The sequence below is a fragment of the Scomber japonicus genome, chromosome 13, assembly GCF_027409825.1.
Source record: "Scomber japonicus isolate fScoJap1 chromosome 13, fScoJap1.pri, whole genome shotgun sequence".
NCBI lineage: Eukaryota > Metazoa > Chordata > Actinopteri > Scombriformes > Scombridae > Scomber > Scomber japonicus.
This window is the reverse complement of record NC_070590.1, coordinates 28,420,767-28,442,055: the sequence shown is the minus strand read 5'-3', so window position 1 is coordinate 28,442,055 and position 21,289 is coordinate 28,420,767. Positions and strand designations below refer to the sequence as shown.

The 21,289-nt window shown below is 38.5% G+C and overlaps 1 protein-coding gene across 1 annotated transcript in view; it reads right to left on the bottom strand.

Annotated features, from left to right (window-relative positions):
* Positions 1-21,289, bottom strand: part of opcml (opioid binding protein/cell adhesion molecule-like) — a 223,730-nt gene that overhangs the window by 62,653 nt on the left and 139,788 nt on the right. The window contains exon 3 of the mRNA XM_053331509.1: positions 8,726-8,851. Within this exon, the coding sequence (XP_053187484.1) occupies positions 8,726-8,851 (126 nt within the window). The remainder of the gene's footprint in view (positions 1-8,725; positions 8,852-21,289) is intronic.

Here is a 21,289-nt window from a genome sequence, read left to right as displayed (position 1 = left end):
ACAAGAACAAATCATTTAATGGAGACAAACATGATTAATTCATGTAATGTGAACATATTTCTAGTTTGTTAATCAAACACATGCCCTGAGTGATTTTTTTGAGTGTATTTGTAAGGTAAGGTAAGGTAAGGTAAGGTACATTTTATTGATCCTCCAAGGGGGGGATTCAAAATTGACACAACAGTAGCCTTGTAAAGTGATAAAAAACATGTACGAAAAACAATCTCTGAAATAATAAAAGTACAAATGTTAAAACCCTGAAAAATAGAAGCATGACCCAAATAGTGGTGCATTCAGCAGCAGCAGCAGCTCTGCAGCCAACAGCCAGACAGAAGGAGCAGAACATTAGCTGGATTCAGGCCCACAGCCCACTATGCCCAGTGAAAACACTGGTCAATGCTTTACAACATAGCAGGAGGCAGGCGACAACACAAGAAGCTAGTCTGGGTTTAGTTTAGCTTAGATTTCATTAGAAATGTTAATATGCTAATTAAAGTTCTTAAAGCCTGTGTGATTTAGCTCAGACCTCACAGAGTGTTATTACAGAAGGACATACTAATGGAAGATAATCCACTAAAAGTAAAATATGTTATTGAGTGCTGTTCGAATTGTAATCTCACAGAGTGGAATGTGAAAAATACACAATGTCAAATAATTCAAACTGACCAGCTATGCATACCTAACTTATTAATGTTCTATATCATTTATATGCAACCTGCTTGTTGTAGTTGTGTACTGTAATATGAGAGGAGTTACTGATACACTTCTTCTTAAACTACACTGATAAAATCACCAGTAGAATCTGATCTGACCCTATGTAAAAAAACAAGTGTAATATTACAAAATAAAAAAATAAAAAAACGAGATATATATATTTAAACAAATCATCATATTTAATTAACATCTCTGTGTTCTTGTACAGTGTGATGTAGGACATATAGTGTGTGTGATGGTGTGTGTTCTCCAGGTGGGCTTTGGTGGGCCAGCCCTGCTGAAAACGTTGATTTCCTGCCAGCTGCACACCAGCCCTCACATGTGCACATGTCAACAATGGAAGAGTCACACATTTATTATTTCCCGTGCACCGTACGCTATGCCTGATATTTAATCCAACTCTATTTCTGTGGGAAGGGTCTTGTCATTGTAATGAGCTGTTTTGTAGGTAACCATGCAGTAAGATGACTTATTTTCTTTTAACAGCTGTTCCTGCCAACTCTAATACCTGCATTAGAGATTTGTATTTCTACATTAATATTGGGATATGAAAGGTGTTTCTTTGAAACAAACAAGAAATCATGACTCCTCCAATTTTGATTAATACTGAAACGTGCATTCAAACTATCCTGTGTTTTTCATTTCCAATTTAAAAGGACTGAACTGAGGTTTTGTTTCCAGTGTGGGAGGCAAGTTGTGAAATGATTTTTTTTTCTAAGGATCCTATCCTCCACACATTGTTCAAGAATACCTGCACACGTTTTTTTTTCTTCTCCGAGTGATAACTGCTTCACCTGTGTCAGCAGGCAACGCTGGAGTACTGTTGTTATTGGATGGCACATCACTGCAAATAGCGTGTCATTCATTTTTGATGTATAACACTGTGAATGGCGCTCATCAGGAGACTAATCGCAAATTGACAACATCAGTCTGTGCTGCTGTGGTTCTGTCAATCACGCCCAGCACTGCCAATTTTTTCAAGCAGTTAGCCTTCAGATGTCATGAAAGCCTTTTTTTCTCCTTACAATTTAGTTGTCAAGACACAAAATCTGAAACTCTGAAAAATATTGATACAAATAAATAGATAAATAAAGCTGCCTCTGTATCAACAGAAATTAATTTATAACATTCTACAAATGTGTTTGACTGAATACATTTAGCAGGAAACCAGAATACCAGAACTATATTCATTGTTTGTTTGTAGGTTTTTGTGGCACAAATGGAGACAGCTTCATGGTGGTGGATGAGAAGAAGTGTCTAAACATAAATCAATCACGCTTTAGGTACTACAAGTGGATATGGAAGGGAAACAAATGAAATACACATGCATTCAGTGTGAGATGATTATGGCACCATATGAAAAGTTACCCCTGTTTATCCTGAGGGTGAGATAGATGAGTGTGCCAAATTTCATGCCAATGCATCCAATAATTGTCAAGTAATGTCAACTCAAAGCTAAGGCCTGATGGATACTGGATTTTTGGGACCAATGCCAACACGGCATCTGACAGATCTATCGGCTGATAATCTTTTTCAGAATATGTACATAAATATACTTTTCAGTGCTCTGAAACAGTATACTTCACTGGGAGTTTAATATGTATGTATTTAATTTGATTTAGGAAAAAGGATTAAATATATAAAATGCTGCGTATATAAAAAAAATCGGCACATAGACTATATAAACAACAATAATGATATATTTATGATAGACCAATATCAGTTGGCTGATATATCGGTCAGGCTCTACTTAAAGCTTCAAATGTCAACCTCATGGTGGCTCTAGAAGACAAGTGCACTAAAGTGTTAGAATTCATCCTCTGGGGATCATAAATGTCTGTATCCATGGCAATCCATCAAATAATCGTCAAGACACAGATAATTCAAAAACAAAACAGATATTTCAGCTTGGAGCAAAGTGGTACAGTAGAACACCTTGGCTAAAAAATAAAAGCATCATCTGGTGGCATTCCCTTTTAAATTTCTCTCAGCAGTGTATAAATGCAATTTCTCTTATATGGAGTTGAAAGATGAGCATGTATTCCTCTAACAACATTTGAAACCATCACTAAAAACTACAGTTACATGGTTGTCATATAAAAACTTTATAACCAATAAGAATAACAGGAGCTCAGCCACAGCACATCTGAAAGAGAGAGCAAACATCACTCCCTCCAGTGTGCAGTAAACTGAAAAAAGTAAAGGCACAAACTGACATTTAACACAGTATACATTCAGAACCCATTCACTTTAATGAGTCTTAATAGGTTGAAGGGATCCATACAACATCGCCCCCCCCTTGAATAAACTGTTTTCCCCCAACCTTATATCTTATAATCCTTTTAGTGGCCGGCAGCCAGAGAGTCAGTGGACACTGCTGAATAATTTATGTTGTCCCCACAGAGTTGAAGTGGAGTCTTGCGGCGCACAAAATAAAGGTGAGACTTAAATTGACAGGGTACATATATTAAGTAAACGGCCAAAGAGGCTACGCTTTATGGGCTGCTACTCTCCGTGTGCTGCTCTTACTTATGTCACCATCTGTATTGGAGGATTTATTCACATCTAGAAGATTCAGTTTCAACCAGACCATGTGTTATTCTTATTGGGATATCTTACTTCAACATCTTCTTATAGTATATTTGAGTGTCACAATAGTAACGGCAAACCAGCAGAGGCTCATATGAAGTGGTGACAGGGAATCAGACAATGACTCAGTTCACATTTTGTTAACAAACTTCAAATGTTTCAAATTAAGCGAGAGACTTTGATATTGTTATATATTTCCTTTTTTTTCCCTCCTCCACGTTCGCTCGAGACAATTTTTCTCATGTCACTTGTCATTTCATAGTGAAAGGTGAGGCATCTTTCTGCATCATCAGCCGCTACAGTACATTTGCTCACACTCCTGACACCAGTAAGTGTGAAAATTCCAAATGATATACCGGGGGAAGAAAAAAAACAACAACAAAAAAAACCAACTATCAAAAAGGCAAAGTCTGCTACATCACAGATTTGAGACTTTTTAGAAATGTGGTTTAACTCAGGGAGAAAGCTGCTCACTTTACTGCTGTACTAACACACACACACAAACAAAAAAAAACACTATCCTCTGAGGGAACAGTCCATTATCGCCAGTGACAAACATGAAAAGCAAATGGTGAGGAGCTCGTCGGGAAAATGTCACTCTGCAGGAAAACATTTAAGATGCTCACTGCCAGCTAAGATTTCTTCAGCTGCCCAAACATCTCCCCACATAGTCTCTCTTTTCATTAGTGCAACTCAGAGAAATGTCAAGTAAGATAACCCATTATCTTCCCTGTTGACAATAACACACACACACACACAGAAATGCAGCGTACCAGCATCCCCTGCTACCAATCCCTGTATATTGCTTTTGGAGTGAGATCCACTGCTTCATTTGCCTCTGCTGCCGTTGCTGTGCATCAGTTCAGGGCTGCTACTGAGGAGTGACTTCCTTTCTTTTCACCACTGCTGCAATTTCAAACCACATGACAACCTATTGACATATTCATTATCATTTCCCTACACACACACAAAGGTTGTTGCAATCATCCTCTATGTTCATGTATCCAGAAAGTCTGTCCTTCTCTCCTCTTTTTCTTACTCTGAGGCAGACTGCTGTATTCTGATTGAATCCAAACTTGGATTATACAAAAGGATATGAGCATTAATGTGACTTTTATCAGCCTCTATTGGTGGCACACAACAGTAGCATCACCAGGTGTCTGGTAGAGCTTGCTGCAGCTTGTATTGGACAAAAGTATAACCCCCTTAATAATTTGAAAGTGAGTAATATTAGCTTTTAAGTGCAAAACAAGTGCCCTATTCTATTCTATGCATAGCAACCACATAATTGGGCTCAGACCCCAGAAGGCTGTTGCCATGTATACAGTCAGTGTAAATAGCACCATCTGGCTGGTGATTCTGTGTCGGTCATTAAAGCCCCCCTCCCTCTTTGAACGTGATTACAGTGCATACTTCAATCGAACGGGTTGAGATGGTGATAGTGGGAGTAAATATTGGGGAACCTGTGAAATGAAGGGATGGAAGTAATGTGGATGGCTGGTGGTGGTGAAGAGCCACTGAGCTGTGAGAACCAGATTCTGCCAGCTTTAGATAATGGGGAGGGAGAGAGGAACAGCTGGGCTGTAAGCATTCATGTCATGTTGGAGGCTGAACATCTGATCTTATAGAGAAGCAGCGCATGACTCACACTGCTGAATGCTCAGTGGGAAGTGCCGAGCCGACACAATTAGAACACGGAACACACACGCCCTTACACACATATACACACACATAGGCACACACACACACATACACATAGGCACACAGGGCTTCTTGGCTTTCCTTCAGGAGGTGAGGTGCCAACACAACAGACCCCCACCAAACCACTTGTGGACGCAAGCCAAATCATGGTTGATTGGAGTTGGGTTCTGTAACACCACAGGTTGTGCAGCTTCTACCCCTCAAATGCACAAAGTTTAAAAAAAAACAACCAAGGCTTTAGTCAATAGATTAAAGTGAGGCTATTCACCATAAAAGCTACAGATTCATATCCTGCTGGTTGTAACAATGGCTGCTCTTCACTTAAGCAAATATTCATGTGAAGCTGCTGGAGGTGTGTGTTGTGTGGGAATGTTGACATCTGGCTGTGTGTGTAGGAGGTTCAGTTCAGTCACCTTTACACTGAAGTAAGCTGCTGCACCTTTTCTTGACACTTTAGTTTTGTGAAATGTCTGAATTACCTTTAACAGTTGGAAAAGAAAATGATGTGTATACTGGTAATGTTAGAATAATGAAACCCTCTGTGTCGGCAGTCTATCTATGTAACTTTGTCTCAACCAATTTCCTATTATAAAAAAATGGAAAAAATGAATAATGTATTTAAATTATCAATGTTTCTTTTAAAAATAGGAAATAGAGACATTTTCCAATTCATTTTACCCTCAGAATAGAATTTTGTGTTGTTTCCTTATTACAGATTTTCATACAGTGAGTCAAACATGAAAAATCCAATTCCCAGTGCTACAAACTCTAAAAACTGGGTTGAATTTAAATGAGGTTTTGTTATCAAAAGGTTACTTTTACACAATCCTCGCAATGAAATTTGTCCGTGGATGCTTTCGCTACGATGTACAAGCATTTATTTTCTACTGTCAAGAAGTCTAAAGGTGTCCACACACTGCAATATAAATGCAGGAGACTGAAGGTTCTCAGTGGCTTTGACTTCTCTGTGCACTCTCTGGAAGCATCTGACAGGTGACATCTATTAACTCTACAGGGTTCCTTAGTGAGAAAAATGAAACCCCTACCTGCTAACGTTCAGCCTCCCCCAACCATGATGTTCTAGTGCCGTAAGCCTTATGACAAGGGGGGGGGGCATTGCTGTGTTCTATCTCCAGGGCTGGTTCCTGATTAGCTGTAACACTGATTATTTTTATTTATTTTTTATCTCTTTTTATTGAGAAAAGCAAAATACACACCAAGGTCAGTAAGCCAAGTTACATGAGACTTTCATTTAACACAGAAAGAACCCCCCGCACCCTCAACCCCAACTGGACCCAAATCAACAATTGCACATGACTGTGTAAATCAATAAAGTATGTGTGTCTGGGACACAATAAGACAATTTAATGAGAGAGGCATGAGCTCAGAGCATAAGGATGTGGAGATATAAGTCAATATCAATACCAACCAATGTGTCAGTGAGGGCCTGAATACTGCTGAAATAAGTCAGCAAAGGCTCCCAGACTGAATGAAATTTGTCAGAACGTCTTATAGCAAATTTGAATCTTCTCCATGTCCTGTGTTAGGTGCTATGCTCGATTTCCAATGGAGTAGAATTTATCTTCTAGCCAGCTATAACACTGATGAGCAGGATGGGACACACACCTGGGCCTGGTGTGCTCCATGTATAAAAGCCAGAAGCTGTCACTTGTGATAATGAGGCCATTGAAAGCCTTTGTAATGTCCTCTGTCGTCCAGTTAAAAAATTATATTAGAGACCTCTCTCTCTCTCTCTCTCTCTCTCTCTCTCTCTCTCTCTCTCTCTCTCTCTCTCTCTCTCTCTCTCTCTCTCTCTCTCTCTCTCTCTCTCTCTCTCTCTCTCTCTCTCGCTCTCGCTCTCGCTCTCGCTCGCTCTCTCTCTCGACACACTCCTGCATTGTTTCTTTGGTTTTCCTTTGTTTGTTTCACCAGACAACACCCACACACCACATGCTCACTCATCCACTCCCTACACACTTCTCCTACCTATCTGTCATTTTTGTTCATTTTGATGACTTTGTTTTACTTTTTGCATTGCGTACCCTTCTGACTCCCCCTTTTTTGCCACAGTCTAGAGCCAGGCTGTGACAGTACTAACATCTGATTCTACACAGATTCATACACCGTTGGCGCAGCAACGGGAGCAATTTGGGGTTAAGTATCTTGCCCAAGGACACATCAACATGTGGACTGGAGGAGCCGGGCATCGAACTGCCAGTCTTCCAATTGGAGGACAACCGCTCTACCTCCTGAGCCACAGCCAAAAAAAAAAAAAAATTATATTTTGAAAAAAGCAGCTCCACTGTATCTGTCTGCTTAGTGAGTTCTAGTGTGGGCCTGGTCTGCTGCATTGAACGCACCACATGACGGACAGATGTCACACAACGTCACTTTCATTGATCGAAAATGAAATGTAGGTCAAGCTGAAAGGAGCGAGTACTTCAACAAATGTGTTGAAGTACTCGCTCCTTTACAACACAACTCACCTGTAGAAAGTGTGATCAGCATTCAATCTAAGCAAATAGAAAAAGCTCAGTTTGAAGAAACCTTGGATTATGGTAAGAAGTATGAATAATACAAAAACCTGTGTAAAAATTAGGCAATCAAATAACATGTCAGTTATGAATCATCCATTTGATCTGAGCCTGAGAGACAGCATGCTCTCAGTTCTTATGACAGCACAGAGAGAAAGGTCTACAGTCTACAGTCTTACGGTATAGGATGTTATTCAATTTGTTTAAAATGTCATTAAAAAGACAAATACATCTGACTGACAAGAGCCGTGACATTGTTAACACAGTAGTTGGTAAACGCTTCAAGATGTAATTATCAGTCTTTACAGCTTGAGCACTTGGTGTGGAAGTTAGTATGCAACACTGACTTATTCAGTGCAGCACAGTGCATGTGTCAACCTCCGTTTTCTTTAGGAAGGAATAGAATAATAAAGGGAAAGGAGGGAATGACAGCATTACACATACTTTGAATAAAGGGGGGAGGGCTGAGTGTAAGGCAATAACAAACAAATAATAGAGATCTCCTCCTACATGTACAGCAGTCTGGGGATTTCTAAATGTAAGATAGTTATTTGACCCTTACATTTTGTCAGTGCAAGGAAAGGCAAGTTTATTTATATAGCACAATTCATACACTGGGCAATTCAAGGTGCTTTATAAAAGCTGGAAACACATTATTAAAAAAATCATTATTTATTAGGAAAAAAGAAAAAAGAAAAGAAAAAGAAAAAAATAGATAAATAAGTAAAAATTGGGATAAGAACAGAAACAGTTTAAAGTAAAAATAAAAAATAAAACAAAATAGGAGCAATAAAAACCAGCAAGTAGGTATTGAATTTAAGTGAACAATAAAGTTTTTAGCCCTGATTTAAAAGAGCTGACAGTTTGAGCAGACTTACAGGAAGTTAGCATAGTAACTAAATGCTGCCTCACTTTGCTTGGGACACATTTTACTGGACATTCTCCTCTGTAGTGAACTGCATGTCCGATATGAAGACTTTGGATTGGTGCTGCAATGCAGGGTTTAAAAAAAGAAAAAATCCATCCAGTTTTAGCAACCAAACCTGGAAGTCCTCAGAATTCCCCAGACCTCACACTGAGGATACTCAAATGGTTCAACCCCATAATCCCAGCCCTGCCCACTTACAAGATTTTGTTGCATATAGTCAGCTTTAAAAGAAATAAAAAAACAAAACCTTGTGGCTTACCTCTTGGTGAATGATGCTTCCATATGATGTTAGCCTCAGGTCGACCGACTGCCAGACACATGAGATTGACGTTGCTGCCCTCGTTCACTGCGATGTCCTTCGATATGTTAGTGATCCTGGCAGGTACTGTGGGGAGAAAAAAAGAAAGAGAAATTAAAAAAAGAAGAAAATCATGATTGATGATTTTTCCTTAATTAATGACACGTGAGCAAAAGGGCTTGCTATTCCACGTGATTGGACCAGTAATGAGGTTAAAAATAACCTAGGGTTGGAGACTCAATTAGCATGAAATTAGCTGACAAATCTGACAATTCTCTGGCTCGCTGTGGTGTTATACATGATTGATTTTCTTCATCATGTGTCATTGCCACACTGCTCATTAGACAAGCATCACACTGATTTGGAGTAAGACTTGATTTCATCTCTCTGACCTGACCAGCTTGATCTGTGTGTTTTGTGTGTGTGTGTGTGTGTGTGTGAGAGTTTTTGGGTTCTTGATTAAGTGTGTCCTGTGAGATTTGTAGCAAATTGGCAAGAAGAACTATTTATAGGGGCAGTTTCACTTTTTCACAGCAAAAACATTCATTTTTTGATAAGCATTACATTTGATTTTACATGGATAAGAAATTCAGGCAACTAGACATATTATTTTATTTTCTACCACATCCACAAACTGTTCAACTCTTCCTGAACTCAGCCACACACACACACACACACACACACACACACACACACACATCACATACTGTATATATCTGCCTCAACTGGACTACACGGTGGAGTGCGTAATTACAATTTTAATTTAAATTTTAACTCAAATTTTTATTGAAAAATTCTTCATCCTCTTTTTTTGCACTTAATTTATTTTAAATTATTATCTTCGTATTGTTGTCTGAGTGGAAGTGTTGTTATGTATTTATGTTTTGATGAGCTGCTGATGAATAAAGTTCTATCTATCTATCTATCCATCTATCCATCCATCCACATCCTGTTATGTAAAATTCTGGTATCTGTTGTTAATAAAAAAAAACATATAATACTGGGCCTAATTTGAGTCATGATTAGAATTAGATTTCTCTATATAAAATTGTGAGCAGTTGTCATGGTGACCCGACAGACTTAATACACTAGTGTTCACTTGCTCTATTCTAGTCAAACACATTTTAAATACTTAAAGAATACTCACACATAGTAATTTATTCAAATTGAATACATTCAAAAATAATTAAACAATGATAGAAAATGGTACCATGGAAAATGATGTGTTTTTCACATTGTTCACACAAATAAAAAGTAATGAATAATGTGACTATAATGTGTGGTGTGCGCCAGGGGATCAGAGCTGGAGTGATATGCTACTCTGCATCCCATTGACCTTTTGAATTTAGCGATTCAATTAGCATGCATTGCTAAATTCGGCTCAATTGGTTCATTTCAGGCACTGTGTGCAGCCTGGTTCTCTAAATGCCACCCAAAATCTTTCAGTAGACGTTGACATGGAGCCTAGTTCACAGCAGAATTTTCTTCACCAGGATCTCAAAACTGGTGATTCAGGTAAATGAATAAAACCTGAATCGCAAATTTCTAAAATGATATGAAATGTGTAGCCTGCATTTAGATAATTACCACTGCTCCATTTCTCTTCAGATGTATAAACATAATGGATGTACCTATTCACAAAACAGGATTACACAAGCAGAACTGATGACAAAATGAATTGTATTATGAGAAAGACAATTACATGCAACATTCATTCCATAAAATTACCGAGATCAGTGATGAGTTCAGCTGTAATATTAACCCTTTAATGTTTTCTGGCTATTTTATAACAAATGCCCTTATCCCAACAAATAAAGTAGAAAAATAACATCTGTATGCTCATGTGGTGCACAGTACTTACAGTGCACATGTAAATACTATGAACACACACACACACACACACACACACACACACACACACACACACACACACACACACACACACACACACACACACAAAGTACATGAAAGCAGACTGAGTTTCACACAAACCCTCTTGTCTTTCTCTTTTCCACTGATAACTGAATATATTATGTTTTACAAATGACGTACAGTTGTATTTTGATGTAATACTGACATCCAGGCAGTCACTTCCTGACGCCATTAAAAAAACTACCATATTTATTGTCATTACAACTACATTACATTACAACTACAAACGTAGTTAGTGATTAGTTATATAGTTAATATCTCTATTAACTTTCATATTCAATTTGACAGAGGCAACATCTAGATTTGCTATTAGCTGAACTGAATATGAGTTTCAGAGGAGAAACATATACACTATAAACTAAAAAAACATTTTGAACTCAACACCTGACTGAAAAGCAGCGTTATAGTGATGTCTCTCTGTGTACTGAGTTGACACATCCTACATCACTGCCGTAAGGTGAGACAAAAAAAGTGGGGGTCAGCAAAACCAACATTGTCATGGAGGGTTGTTAAGTTACTCTTAAAGCATTTTGTTTTCCCTGCCTTCTTCTTTCTGCTTAATTGTAACATTTTACTAGCAGCAGGCTCCTCTGCTACTTTACCAAAGTAATCACAAAGCAAGCTCAGGAAATGGACACAAAATGTTCACCTGTGAGAAAGAGCAGCATGGTGCTCCTTTTAAAGCAGAATGGTGAAAGTTGATAAAAGTTCAACATCTTACCAAATTGCACGTGATGATGTGGCAAACAGTTTTGCTGGTGCTTGACAAAGAGAGATGGATGTTACACAAGCCATCTGATGTTTAATTTTGCATCCATCAAGTTCTTGTTGCTGCATGGAATTATAAATGTACCAGAAGCTGCTGGAGCATTGGGGAATATATGAAATAAGCCAATGTAATTTCCTTGTTTCATTTATTTTCACAAAATAATATAGTAATTGTTTCCATGTCATATTTAAATTGAGTGACATTATCTTTGTGTGATTGCTTTTCTAAAATCACCTCTGTGTGTTGTGAAGCCTGTAATGGCAAACAAGCCTTTAATATGCTGGACCACCATGTGACAGGGCTCTGGCTATAATGTGTATTGCTATGTTTGTCTCTTTTTTGTGAAATGTGGTCTGTTAAAAGTCCAGGGTCCAGGGTCTGGTTTCACCACTGCCTATTGTCCATATTCTGTGGCATATTTTTGCCACTGTCCTCCAGCTATGTTGGCTTGCACCAGTAAGCTGTGTGGAGCTTTGTAACAGATGAGGTAATATAGAACGTAGGATCTTTTGGGATCCTGTAGTGTTTTGTGTTTCTCAGTATGAAGACCACATTTAACACATTTGTTGCACAAAAGCAAACAAAAATGTCCCCCAATGTGAATTTAAAACAACAGTGGAATCTGTGAGAAGAATAATGTAGGGTATTATGTGCAAAGCAGAACCAGTGTCTAATGTGTCCCATGAACCAGATCCCCTTAGGATTGTTGTGAAGCGATCCAATATATTTCCCTCTAAACCTGCATGATGGCAAAAATACAGCGAAGAGGCTACCCGACGCTTGTCCTCTGTTTACAGCAATTAGATTAATGCCACAGAACTGATGCGGTAATGATTCGTTGAGGGTAAAAATGCAAACATCTGTCGCCTTTAAGAGGCTCTAAATAGAGGAGGGGGTGAAGAGCTGTGGAGTGAGGACACAGCAGGCGCCACTTTCTCAGCCGCACTGACCTCGGGCAGAGATGAATGAACAAGCATCTGTGTGCAGAGCAGGTGACAGGTCCTCCAGCTTGATAATGCCAGTGGCCAGGTGATTAAAAACATAGCTCCCCTGCCACCGGGGCTGCTGGTAGATGTGACTGGGGGCCCGGGGACACGTCACTCTTCATGTCGGCACGGCCAAGGTGCTGCAGCCAGTAATTAATTAGAAAATGGAATCTAGAAGCCGTCCAAAGAGGAAAAGGATGCTTTTTCTGGGTGTTTATTTAACACTAGAGCTCTACTGATGTGATTGTATTTAATGGCATTTTTCTTTTTCTAATGGCGACCATCATTCTGCTGGTGAATGTGCTTCATTCACACAAAGAAAGGAGCAGATATAAGGCAAGAAGTGCAACAATGTGTTGTTATCTGCAGAGCACAAGAACATGATGCTTTAGTCAGCACTGTTGCCATACTGTACATTGTTGTCTGACAGAATATGAATTATACATTTTTGGCCATTCTCAAGTCAGACAATGCTATAGTGCAATGTCTGGAGGACATTACTGTGGTAGTACAGTATAGAAAATCTCCATTTCAAGTTTTGTATTTATTAACCCTTACATACTATTCATATTCTTCACCCTCACAGTATGTTCGGGGTCAATTTCGACCTGGTTTAATAATCCTCTCATGTAAAGTGTCTATACCAAATGAATAAATTTGTGGATCAATAGTGGATCTGACTGATCAATAAATGTGATTAAACCTTGATTCATGTTTCAGAGAGCAGAGAGAGTGTATTTTTTAGCTCCTATCACACAATATCATGTCCTATTTAACCTAAGACATGAAAATATAACATAGCAATAATGATGGAAATGTATTTAATGTAAAGTGTTTATGGAAGTGTGGGCTTTATTGTAGAACCATTAGAGCCATCAGTCTTCACTGCTACATCATAAAAAGAAATCTTATTAAAACTATGAACTATTCATTTCACTAAAACACATGGCAATAGATACAGAGATCATTTGACCCAGAACAGCCTCAATAGACAACATTTGTAGCAAATATACAAGTATATCAAATTTCAGACATTTGAGGTGTTTTTACAACTGTGAAAATGTCAAAATAGGTCAAATTTGACCTGAACACTATGTATGAGTTAAAGTATATAGAAGTATGCAAAAGGTTGTTGATGTATCCCTCCACTGAAGCATGCAATCAGATGACACTCAGGTGGATTTGATACACTCATCAGTGGCTCGTTCAAGTAAATGAACTTTCAGTGTCGTCCAGTGTTCACCTGTTATACATAGCTGTGCCTCAAGTGGCAGTGTCAGACATCAAATTGTTATTTGAGGCAAAAAGCAGCATCAAATCAAGGATAAACTAAAGCTTTCTAAGGGTGCATGAATAGAACTCTAAAACACTTTGCCGAAACTGGATCAGTTGTACCCAAAGCACGATCAGGCAGACCAAAAGTGACCACGCCATCAGAAGATCAATACATCAAGCATAGTTCCCTGAGAGATAGAAAAGCAACTTCATCACAGATACAGAACTTGCTAAATAAAACAACCAAGACTCCAATCAGCAAAGGTAAGTTTTTTTTTTTTTTTTTAAAGGTTGTCTTGTTGTGGTCTCAGAGGACAAGTAGTAATTTCTAAACCACTTCTCAGGAGGGAAACAAATCTAAATGCTTGGGGGTGGGCTGAGAAATAGCAGCATTTCACAGTGGATGAAGGGAAAATAGAGAGATTGATGGCAGTAAGAGAAGGATGTGTGTAAGAAATAGAAACGAGAACGATACCACAGTGTATGAAGTCTGGTGGTTTTGGACTTTTCTCCACAGTCACCTGACCTCACCCCCCTTCAACATTTATGTGGGCACTTGAAGAAAGCTCTTTAGAACATGGTTCATCAGGTTTAACACAAACTGATGGAGTGCATGCTGTCATTAAAGCCACAGGGAGACAAACCAAATACCATGTGCATTTTTAACATTTCACTCAAATTGTTAAGATAATAATAATAATTAAAGTTGAAAGCAGCGATGAATGGGCCCTTGCCACCCCATGCATGTGGGTTTACAGATACAATAGGGCTTGGCGCTGGTCAGCGCTCGGGCCCTAATAATGCAATAGAAGTACCTTTACTGTTTGTTTTGAAACCTATTTTAATGTTGGATTGGGTCAATATGGAGTTAATATTCACCACTTCATTGGGTAGTTTCAGTTTCATTGTCAGTTTATTTATTCAAAAAGGGACAGTGTACATTAATTTGTACATTTCAAATTAAAATGTAAATGCACCGGAATTAGCTAAGATAGCTAGTTTTCATCTGTTGTCCCTTGACAGGTCAGGACAGAGAGAAAGAAAGAGTAATACATAAAAATAAAAGTAAAAACAAAAAAAACAAACACAAAAAAACAACAACAGAATGAACAGAGGGACAAATCAGCACAATTAAAACAACAGATTGTTAAAAACAGACAGACATACAAGGCGTTAGACATACAGATACATCACAGTGCAGGTTAGTTATGGTTACAGTTTTGGTTATTTTTAATCCATCTCTTAAGTTTATTTTTAAAGTTGGGTATTGTAAATGTGGGTATGCACTATACTGTATATACAGTACAAGCAACCAGTAACTATAGCGGTCACTATTTGAATAGAGCAATATGAAAAGAGAGACTGACTGGATTTAGGCACTGAAAATGATTGAGCAAAGAGTTGGAGATTCTGATTTAAAATGTGTGTTTGTGGTTTGCATTCATGTTTGAAGTAGTTAAATATCAGTGTGAGTTTTGTACGTGATCTATTCTGATTGATCACTGGTGACATTATAATGAATCAGCTGCGTCCAGTGGCTGCTCATAGCTGTCTATAAGGAAGTAATATTTGGTTTGAATAAAAGGTTCTTGTTCTGTTAATGAATGTAAAGGTAAGTGTTAAATGGACAGTACTTATATAGCACTTTTCTAGTCTTTTTGACCAGGTTAAGTGGTTAGTGGAGGTTAAGTATCTTGCCCAAGGACACAGTATTGGACTAAGAGATGCAGTGTTCAGTGTCGATGAAATCATAGGTGCTATTTTGTAACCAGTGATATACTAATTATAGGTGGATAATTATTTTTTCTAGATGTTGCTTTTCATTTGAATATAAAATACCTTTTTGGGAGCAGTGTGTGAGCTTCTTCTGTTCCCTCAGATTGGGAACTTAGTAATACAACCTAATACATTCCCATAGTCAGCCATTTCAAATCTAACTCCATCTAAATAGACAGATGGAGCCTGCTGATTTTTGAACAATTTTAACAGTACTCAGCAGAGCAGCAGAGCTTCACTGTGAAGCAAAGCATCAGTGTGGCCTTCAGGAAACACTGAAAATACCACTAAAAAAAAAATTCAATTAAACCCAAAAAAGTGTATTAGATATGAATGAAAAGAATGTGAAGGAAAGAAAAGACGCTTCGTTTTAGGGGGGGGAGCCTGAACCTTTGACATCATCAACATCAAAGCCTGTGCTCCAGTGCCAACATTCACCAAATCTATAATAGATGCTAACTCTTCTTTCATAACAAATTACTATGCAACTGAAACATCAAAGGAATCACTGTCAGCGAGGTTTCCAATCTGCCATCTCATCGCAGAACAATAGACGTCCATGACAGATATCTTGGTTACATTCAGTGTTCTTGTCAGTGGTTATTGTTAATTCAGAGGCACACCCAACTCCAAGAGCAAGAAACAAGAGAGAGATTCAAACGATCCAGTCTGGGAAGTGTGATAAAACACTTCAGGGTGGCTGCTTGTGCTTTGGTGTGGTGGAAATAAACTAGGTTAGTTTTCCCACTGGCTGGTGGAAGGCACAAGCGGTGACACCTGCCTTCAAACTGCCACGCTTTCTCAGTTCAAAGGCAGAGCTTCATATGGGACCCGATGCATCTTATGTTCCAGGATCCAGTTCAAAGTAATGACAGCGGCACTGAAGTGAAACCACATGGCAGAGAACAATGCTGCTGCGTAAATAATATTACCTTGTGATCAGCATGAGAAAAGCTCCACATATGCTGGCCAAGATAGTCGGCTCTTTTAAATTCCCTTGTATTTACAGGTCCACACATTCAGCCGTGTGTTTATTGCATTGATGAGCTGACTGGAGATTGGTAGCAGTGCTGGCCTCTTGTAACTTTATCATTATTATCTGGCTTTTTGCACATGCAGCCTAAAAGTATATATTTCAACATCTATCTTTATTTTCTCCTACGGATCCCTTAGCTGATATTTAATTGAGCATAAAGAAGCTTTACATTTTACTTTGAAAAATAACAAGCATCCATTCAGTGTGACAGCTGACAGCATCTTGGTGAGAAAGTCCTTCAGTATAATTTTGTCTTCCTCCACAGATAATGCAACCCAGCTCACACCATTAAAGAAGCTGAAAGCATTTGTTTCCAGTCTTTGTGTGTGCCAGCTGAATTAGTATGCTGAAAACAGTTCACAGAGGAGGAAATTGAACATGAAAATCTAGCTTTTAGCGAAGGGCAAAACATTATAGCCGACTAAATTCCATTTCAGATGAATGAATAAAGGAGCTGTTATTAACTTATTAGGATTTTGCTAATTAATATGTTGAACATTTGTCAGCAGCTCTCATTGAGACTAACCTGTTCAAACTCCAGCCTACACAAATCTTCACTGGAACCATGTGTGTCTTATCAAGTGTAATATATTGTACAATATTTCAATTATGTTTTCAAACAATAATAATCATACACTATAGCACCCCAGCCAGCATGTCCATGTGGAACAGATTCAAATAATATGAGTCTTGACCATCATAACACCATGTTGTACAAATAATAACTGCCTCAAAATAACATAAAGACAACGTGTTTCAGCACTAGACTGGCCTAAAGAGACTCTACAAGAGGGCACTAGATAGCGTTACCATGTCAACATCGGTCCAGATAGCTCACTGCAGTTTTCCTGTCTTATGACGGCCGTCCGTTCACTATTATCAGTACTTTACTGAGTTTGTTTCTGAAAGACGGAGATTAACGAGCAACACACAAGCTTTGGCTGCTTGGTTGGGGTCTGCACCGAGTCTGGCCATCACTGCAGGTCCATCAGTGTTTCGCTATTAGCTTTGTGTTAGCATCAGAAGTCAGGCAGTTGTGTTCCAAGTGTGCATGAAAAGCACTTTTGATCATTTTTTAATTCAACCAATTTATGCAAAATAATTGAAGAACTAATTTAATGCAAGTAACACCACATTTCTGTGTTTAGTAACTGTAATGTGATTACTGACTGTAGATAACGTTACTGTACATTGTAACTGGTTACACCCAACATTGCACGTGGGCTAAGCAGGCATGGGCATTAACAGGGCATTCTGCATGGCCCCCATATTGTTTCAGAAACATAGGCCGCACATGTGTAACTCACTCAGTTGGGCCCCATCTGAAACCCAGTCAGAACCCACTTGAAGCCCACATGGGCAAACACTTGTGGGGCCACCAAGGAAACTGTGGACAAACCCACATGGGACCCATATTGCAGCCCAAATTTAACCCCCTTAAGGGGCCCACATGGACATGCTGGCTGGGACATTTCAAGGAAATGTTCCAAAGCATTTTACAAAGAGAAAAAAACTGAATGAATACAGTTCACAAACTACAAAACAGTGAATTTAAGATGAAGAATAGACAGACTAGAATGTCCTGATGGATGAAATGACAGCAGCCATCATTAATCTGAAAAAACAACAAAACAAACATCATAATGTTCACGTCAATACTTTCTGTCACACATTATTGATTAATGGTTTAATCAAACCATCACTCTGTAGTGCAGGGCAGGTCAACATGGCAACATATTCTAAGGTTACTTCATTTATGGTTTCATTCTCACTAAAATATGTTAAAACAGTACATGAAGTAGATGAGATGTGTTTTCTGGTATGCTGGAGAATACAATGCAAAGCTGATACACACACAAAAATACCACCAAAAGCAATTCACTTAACTCAACATGAAGGAGAGAGAGTGATACAAGGAGGAGTTAACATCAACTATGCCTAATATGAACAAAAGCTTCCTGACTGAACTTTCTCTAAGATATAACTCCTCCCTGTTTTACTCTCTCTCAAGCATGCTCACTTATTTCCTGGTTAGGGTTAGGGCTGTCAATGTTCAGGGGGCAAAGTTAGAGTTTCAGTTGTCACCTGTCACTCATGTTATCCAATAGGACAATGCCACACTTTCATTAGCCGTAGTCTTTTTAAATATGTCTGTCTGTCTCTCTGCTCTGGTGTGACATACAGCTGTTGTCAGACTAGTTTCTGCAGGATCAACAGTCCCATCTTTTTGGCCATCATCTCATCCATCTCACCAAACATCTATCTATCTCACAGCTGTTCTGGAATGATGTCCTCATAGAGTCTGTCTATCTCATTGGACTTATATAATAAACAGCGTTCTTTTCTCATTCACTTGTCTCTCCTGATTGAAATATGAAACTTAGTTGTTTTCCTAATTATTCAAAGACAAATGTGATCACTGATAGAATAAGTTTCAAGAGCAATATTTTTCTTCTAATGCAAACAAAAGCAGAACTTTAAAACCACAGAGCAGAGTTCACACCTTCAGTCCTCTGTGTGGTTAGGTTTAGGCAACAAAAGCACTTTGGTTGAGGTTAGTGAACGTCACTGCAGACATTTTCTACGTTTAATCAAGACTGTGATGTTCCCTAGCCTTAATTAATGCTGCCAGGACTTAAGTATAACCATAAAAATGAGTTATGAGTTATTAGTTAATACTAGCACATACTGTACAGTTGGAGCAGACATTTATCTCTGATACATTTCAGTATCAACATTTTCTCATTATGTTGACAGGAAATGTAATTCAAGCAGCATTATGTTTCCTTCAAAGTGCATTCCTTGTTGCAATTTAGTGCTATATAGACGAAACATCATTTCAAGGAGACAGGGTTGCTGCTGCACAGATATCACACTGTTTCAAAATAAAAGGCAGAGGCGTTTCAGTTAGTCAAGCCTGACCTGACCTATTGATGAAGCTCTCCTCTTAATTCCCCCTCATCCCCCCAACTGTGCAGCGGTGAAGTTGCAAGTTTTTCTACTAAACAGTAAGATGTCACACCCTGTCACACAGTGCCATGTGACTGCCCTGGGTGCTGTGTGCACCACTGATTCACAAAAACAGCACCCAGGGTGTCACATCCTTTTGAAAAGAGAAAATAAAGAAATAAATAAAGCTCAGGCAAAGACGTTTGAATGTCAGGATTACTGCTCTTGGCCACAGTGTTCTGGTTTTTTCTTTCTTTTTTGTGATCTTAAAAATACACTGATTATAATTTGAATTTAGAGACCCTCTAATAACAAGCGAATGTTTCAAAGTGGACTAGAAAATGCTCTGTACTTTTTCCACACACATTAAGAAAATCGTGCACTGTCAGACTGGCCTGAGTTCTAAAAAATAAGCAATTAAGTTTCTGTTTTAGTTCTCTGTGGTTATACAATTAGGAAATCCAATGTTTTATGCATGACAACATATGCCAAACATGAACTCATCACCAATAAGCTGCTTTCAGGCTTTCTTTTTTATGACAGCCACTTAACACCACAAAACCCTTTGATTCATTTTTCTTATGTTTTTAAAAAAAGAATCCATCAGGAGAGACATTAATGGTCGGAAATCCCAAAGTCATTTTATCTCTGTCATGTTGTAGTCAAATGTCGGGTGATCTATGTCAGAAGTGTTTCAGGATGACACAAACTCTGATGCTGTAACACGAATCCAATTAAAAGGCACAAAAGGTGCTTTAGATGTGGGCCTATCAGGGAAATGTGTTGCTCTGTGTGTATCTGGATGCGCTGATAAAATAGTGTGTTTTGTCATAGTTTAAAATTCCATCTCTAATCATGACATGTAACTGGTGACTGGTGAAAGTAATATCTAGTTGATTTCATATGGAGGAGAGTGCATCATTTAAATCCCATGTAGCGTGGCTCGCATTCACAACATATCCAGTCAGCCAACAAATTAAATGGCAGTGTGATATGAATGTGCTCCTTACAAATGAAAAGAAGAAAAGTAAGAACTACTGAGAAAAACATGTTCTTGCAATACTCTCGTAGACCTTCACAGAGTTTATTCTCCCGCTTTCCGTCCCCAAAGTCTCTTCTTCCTCTCTCTGCATTCTTGTCAGCCTATCTTTTCATCCCTGCTGCAGAGTTTTCACACAGCAGATTTTTTTAAGGTTTGTGCAAAATTAAAATGTAATGCATCCCGCAGCGCACCGAGGGACTGTCTTGCTGAACATTTTAAATGTATTCTGTATTTTTCAAAGCAGGTAGAATCATGAAGCTGCAACAAAAATGAAGAAAAAAAACAACTATTGAGCTGTTTAAAATCTTGAAAACCTTGACATTTGCAACAACAGATCATATGATTGAGTTGACAGTTGTGTACGTATACCATGTTTTATATAAACTAGTTCTCTATTTAGTTTGTGAAGTATGATCATATATTTTTTGGAACTAACTTTTGGTCCGAGTCTGTAAAAACATGTATTGTGAATCTGACCTGTGTGCCTTCACTGCACAATGCGCAAGCAGGAGTTCTGTATTATTTATGATTTTTCTACTTCATGGAAGTCAGTACAGCAGGCAAAATGATTATAACGTGTAGTTATACAATGGTCAAGGAATATAAAAACATTTGATAGCACTGCAGTATACCATAAGCTGCACACGCTGATCCAAGATAATGCTGAAACCACACTGTTACATGTGTTTTTTTTTGGTTCTTTTGTCTTTATTTTTCCCTCTCTCCAGCAAAGTACTCCCTCCCTCCTCCGCTTATCGCT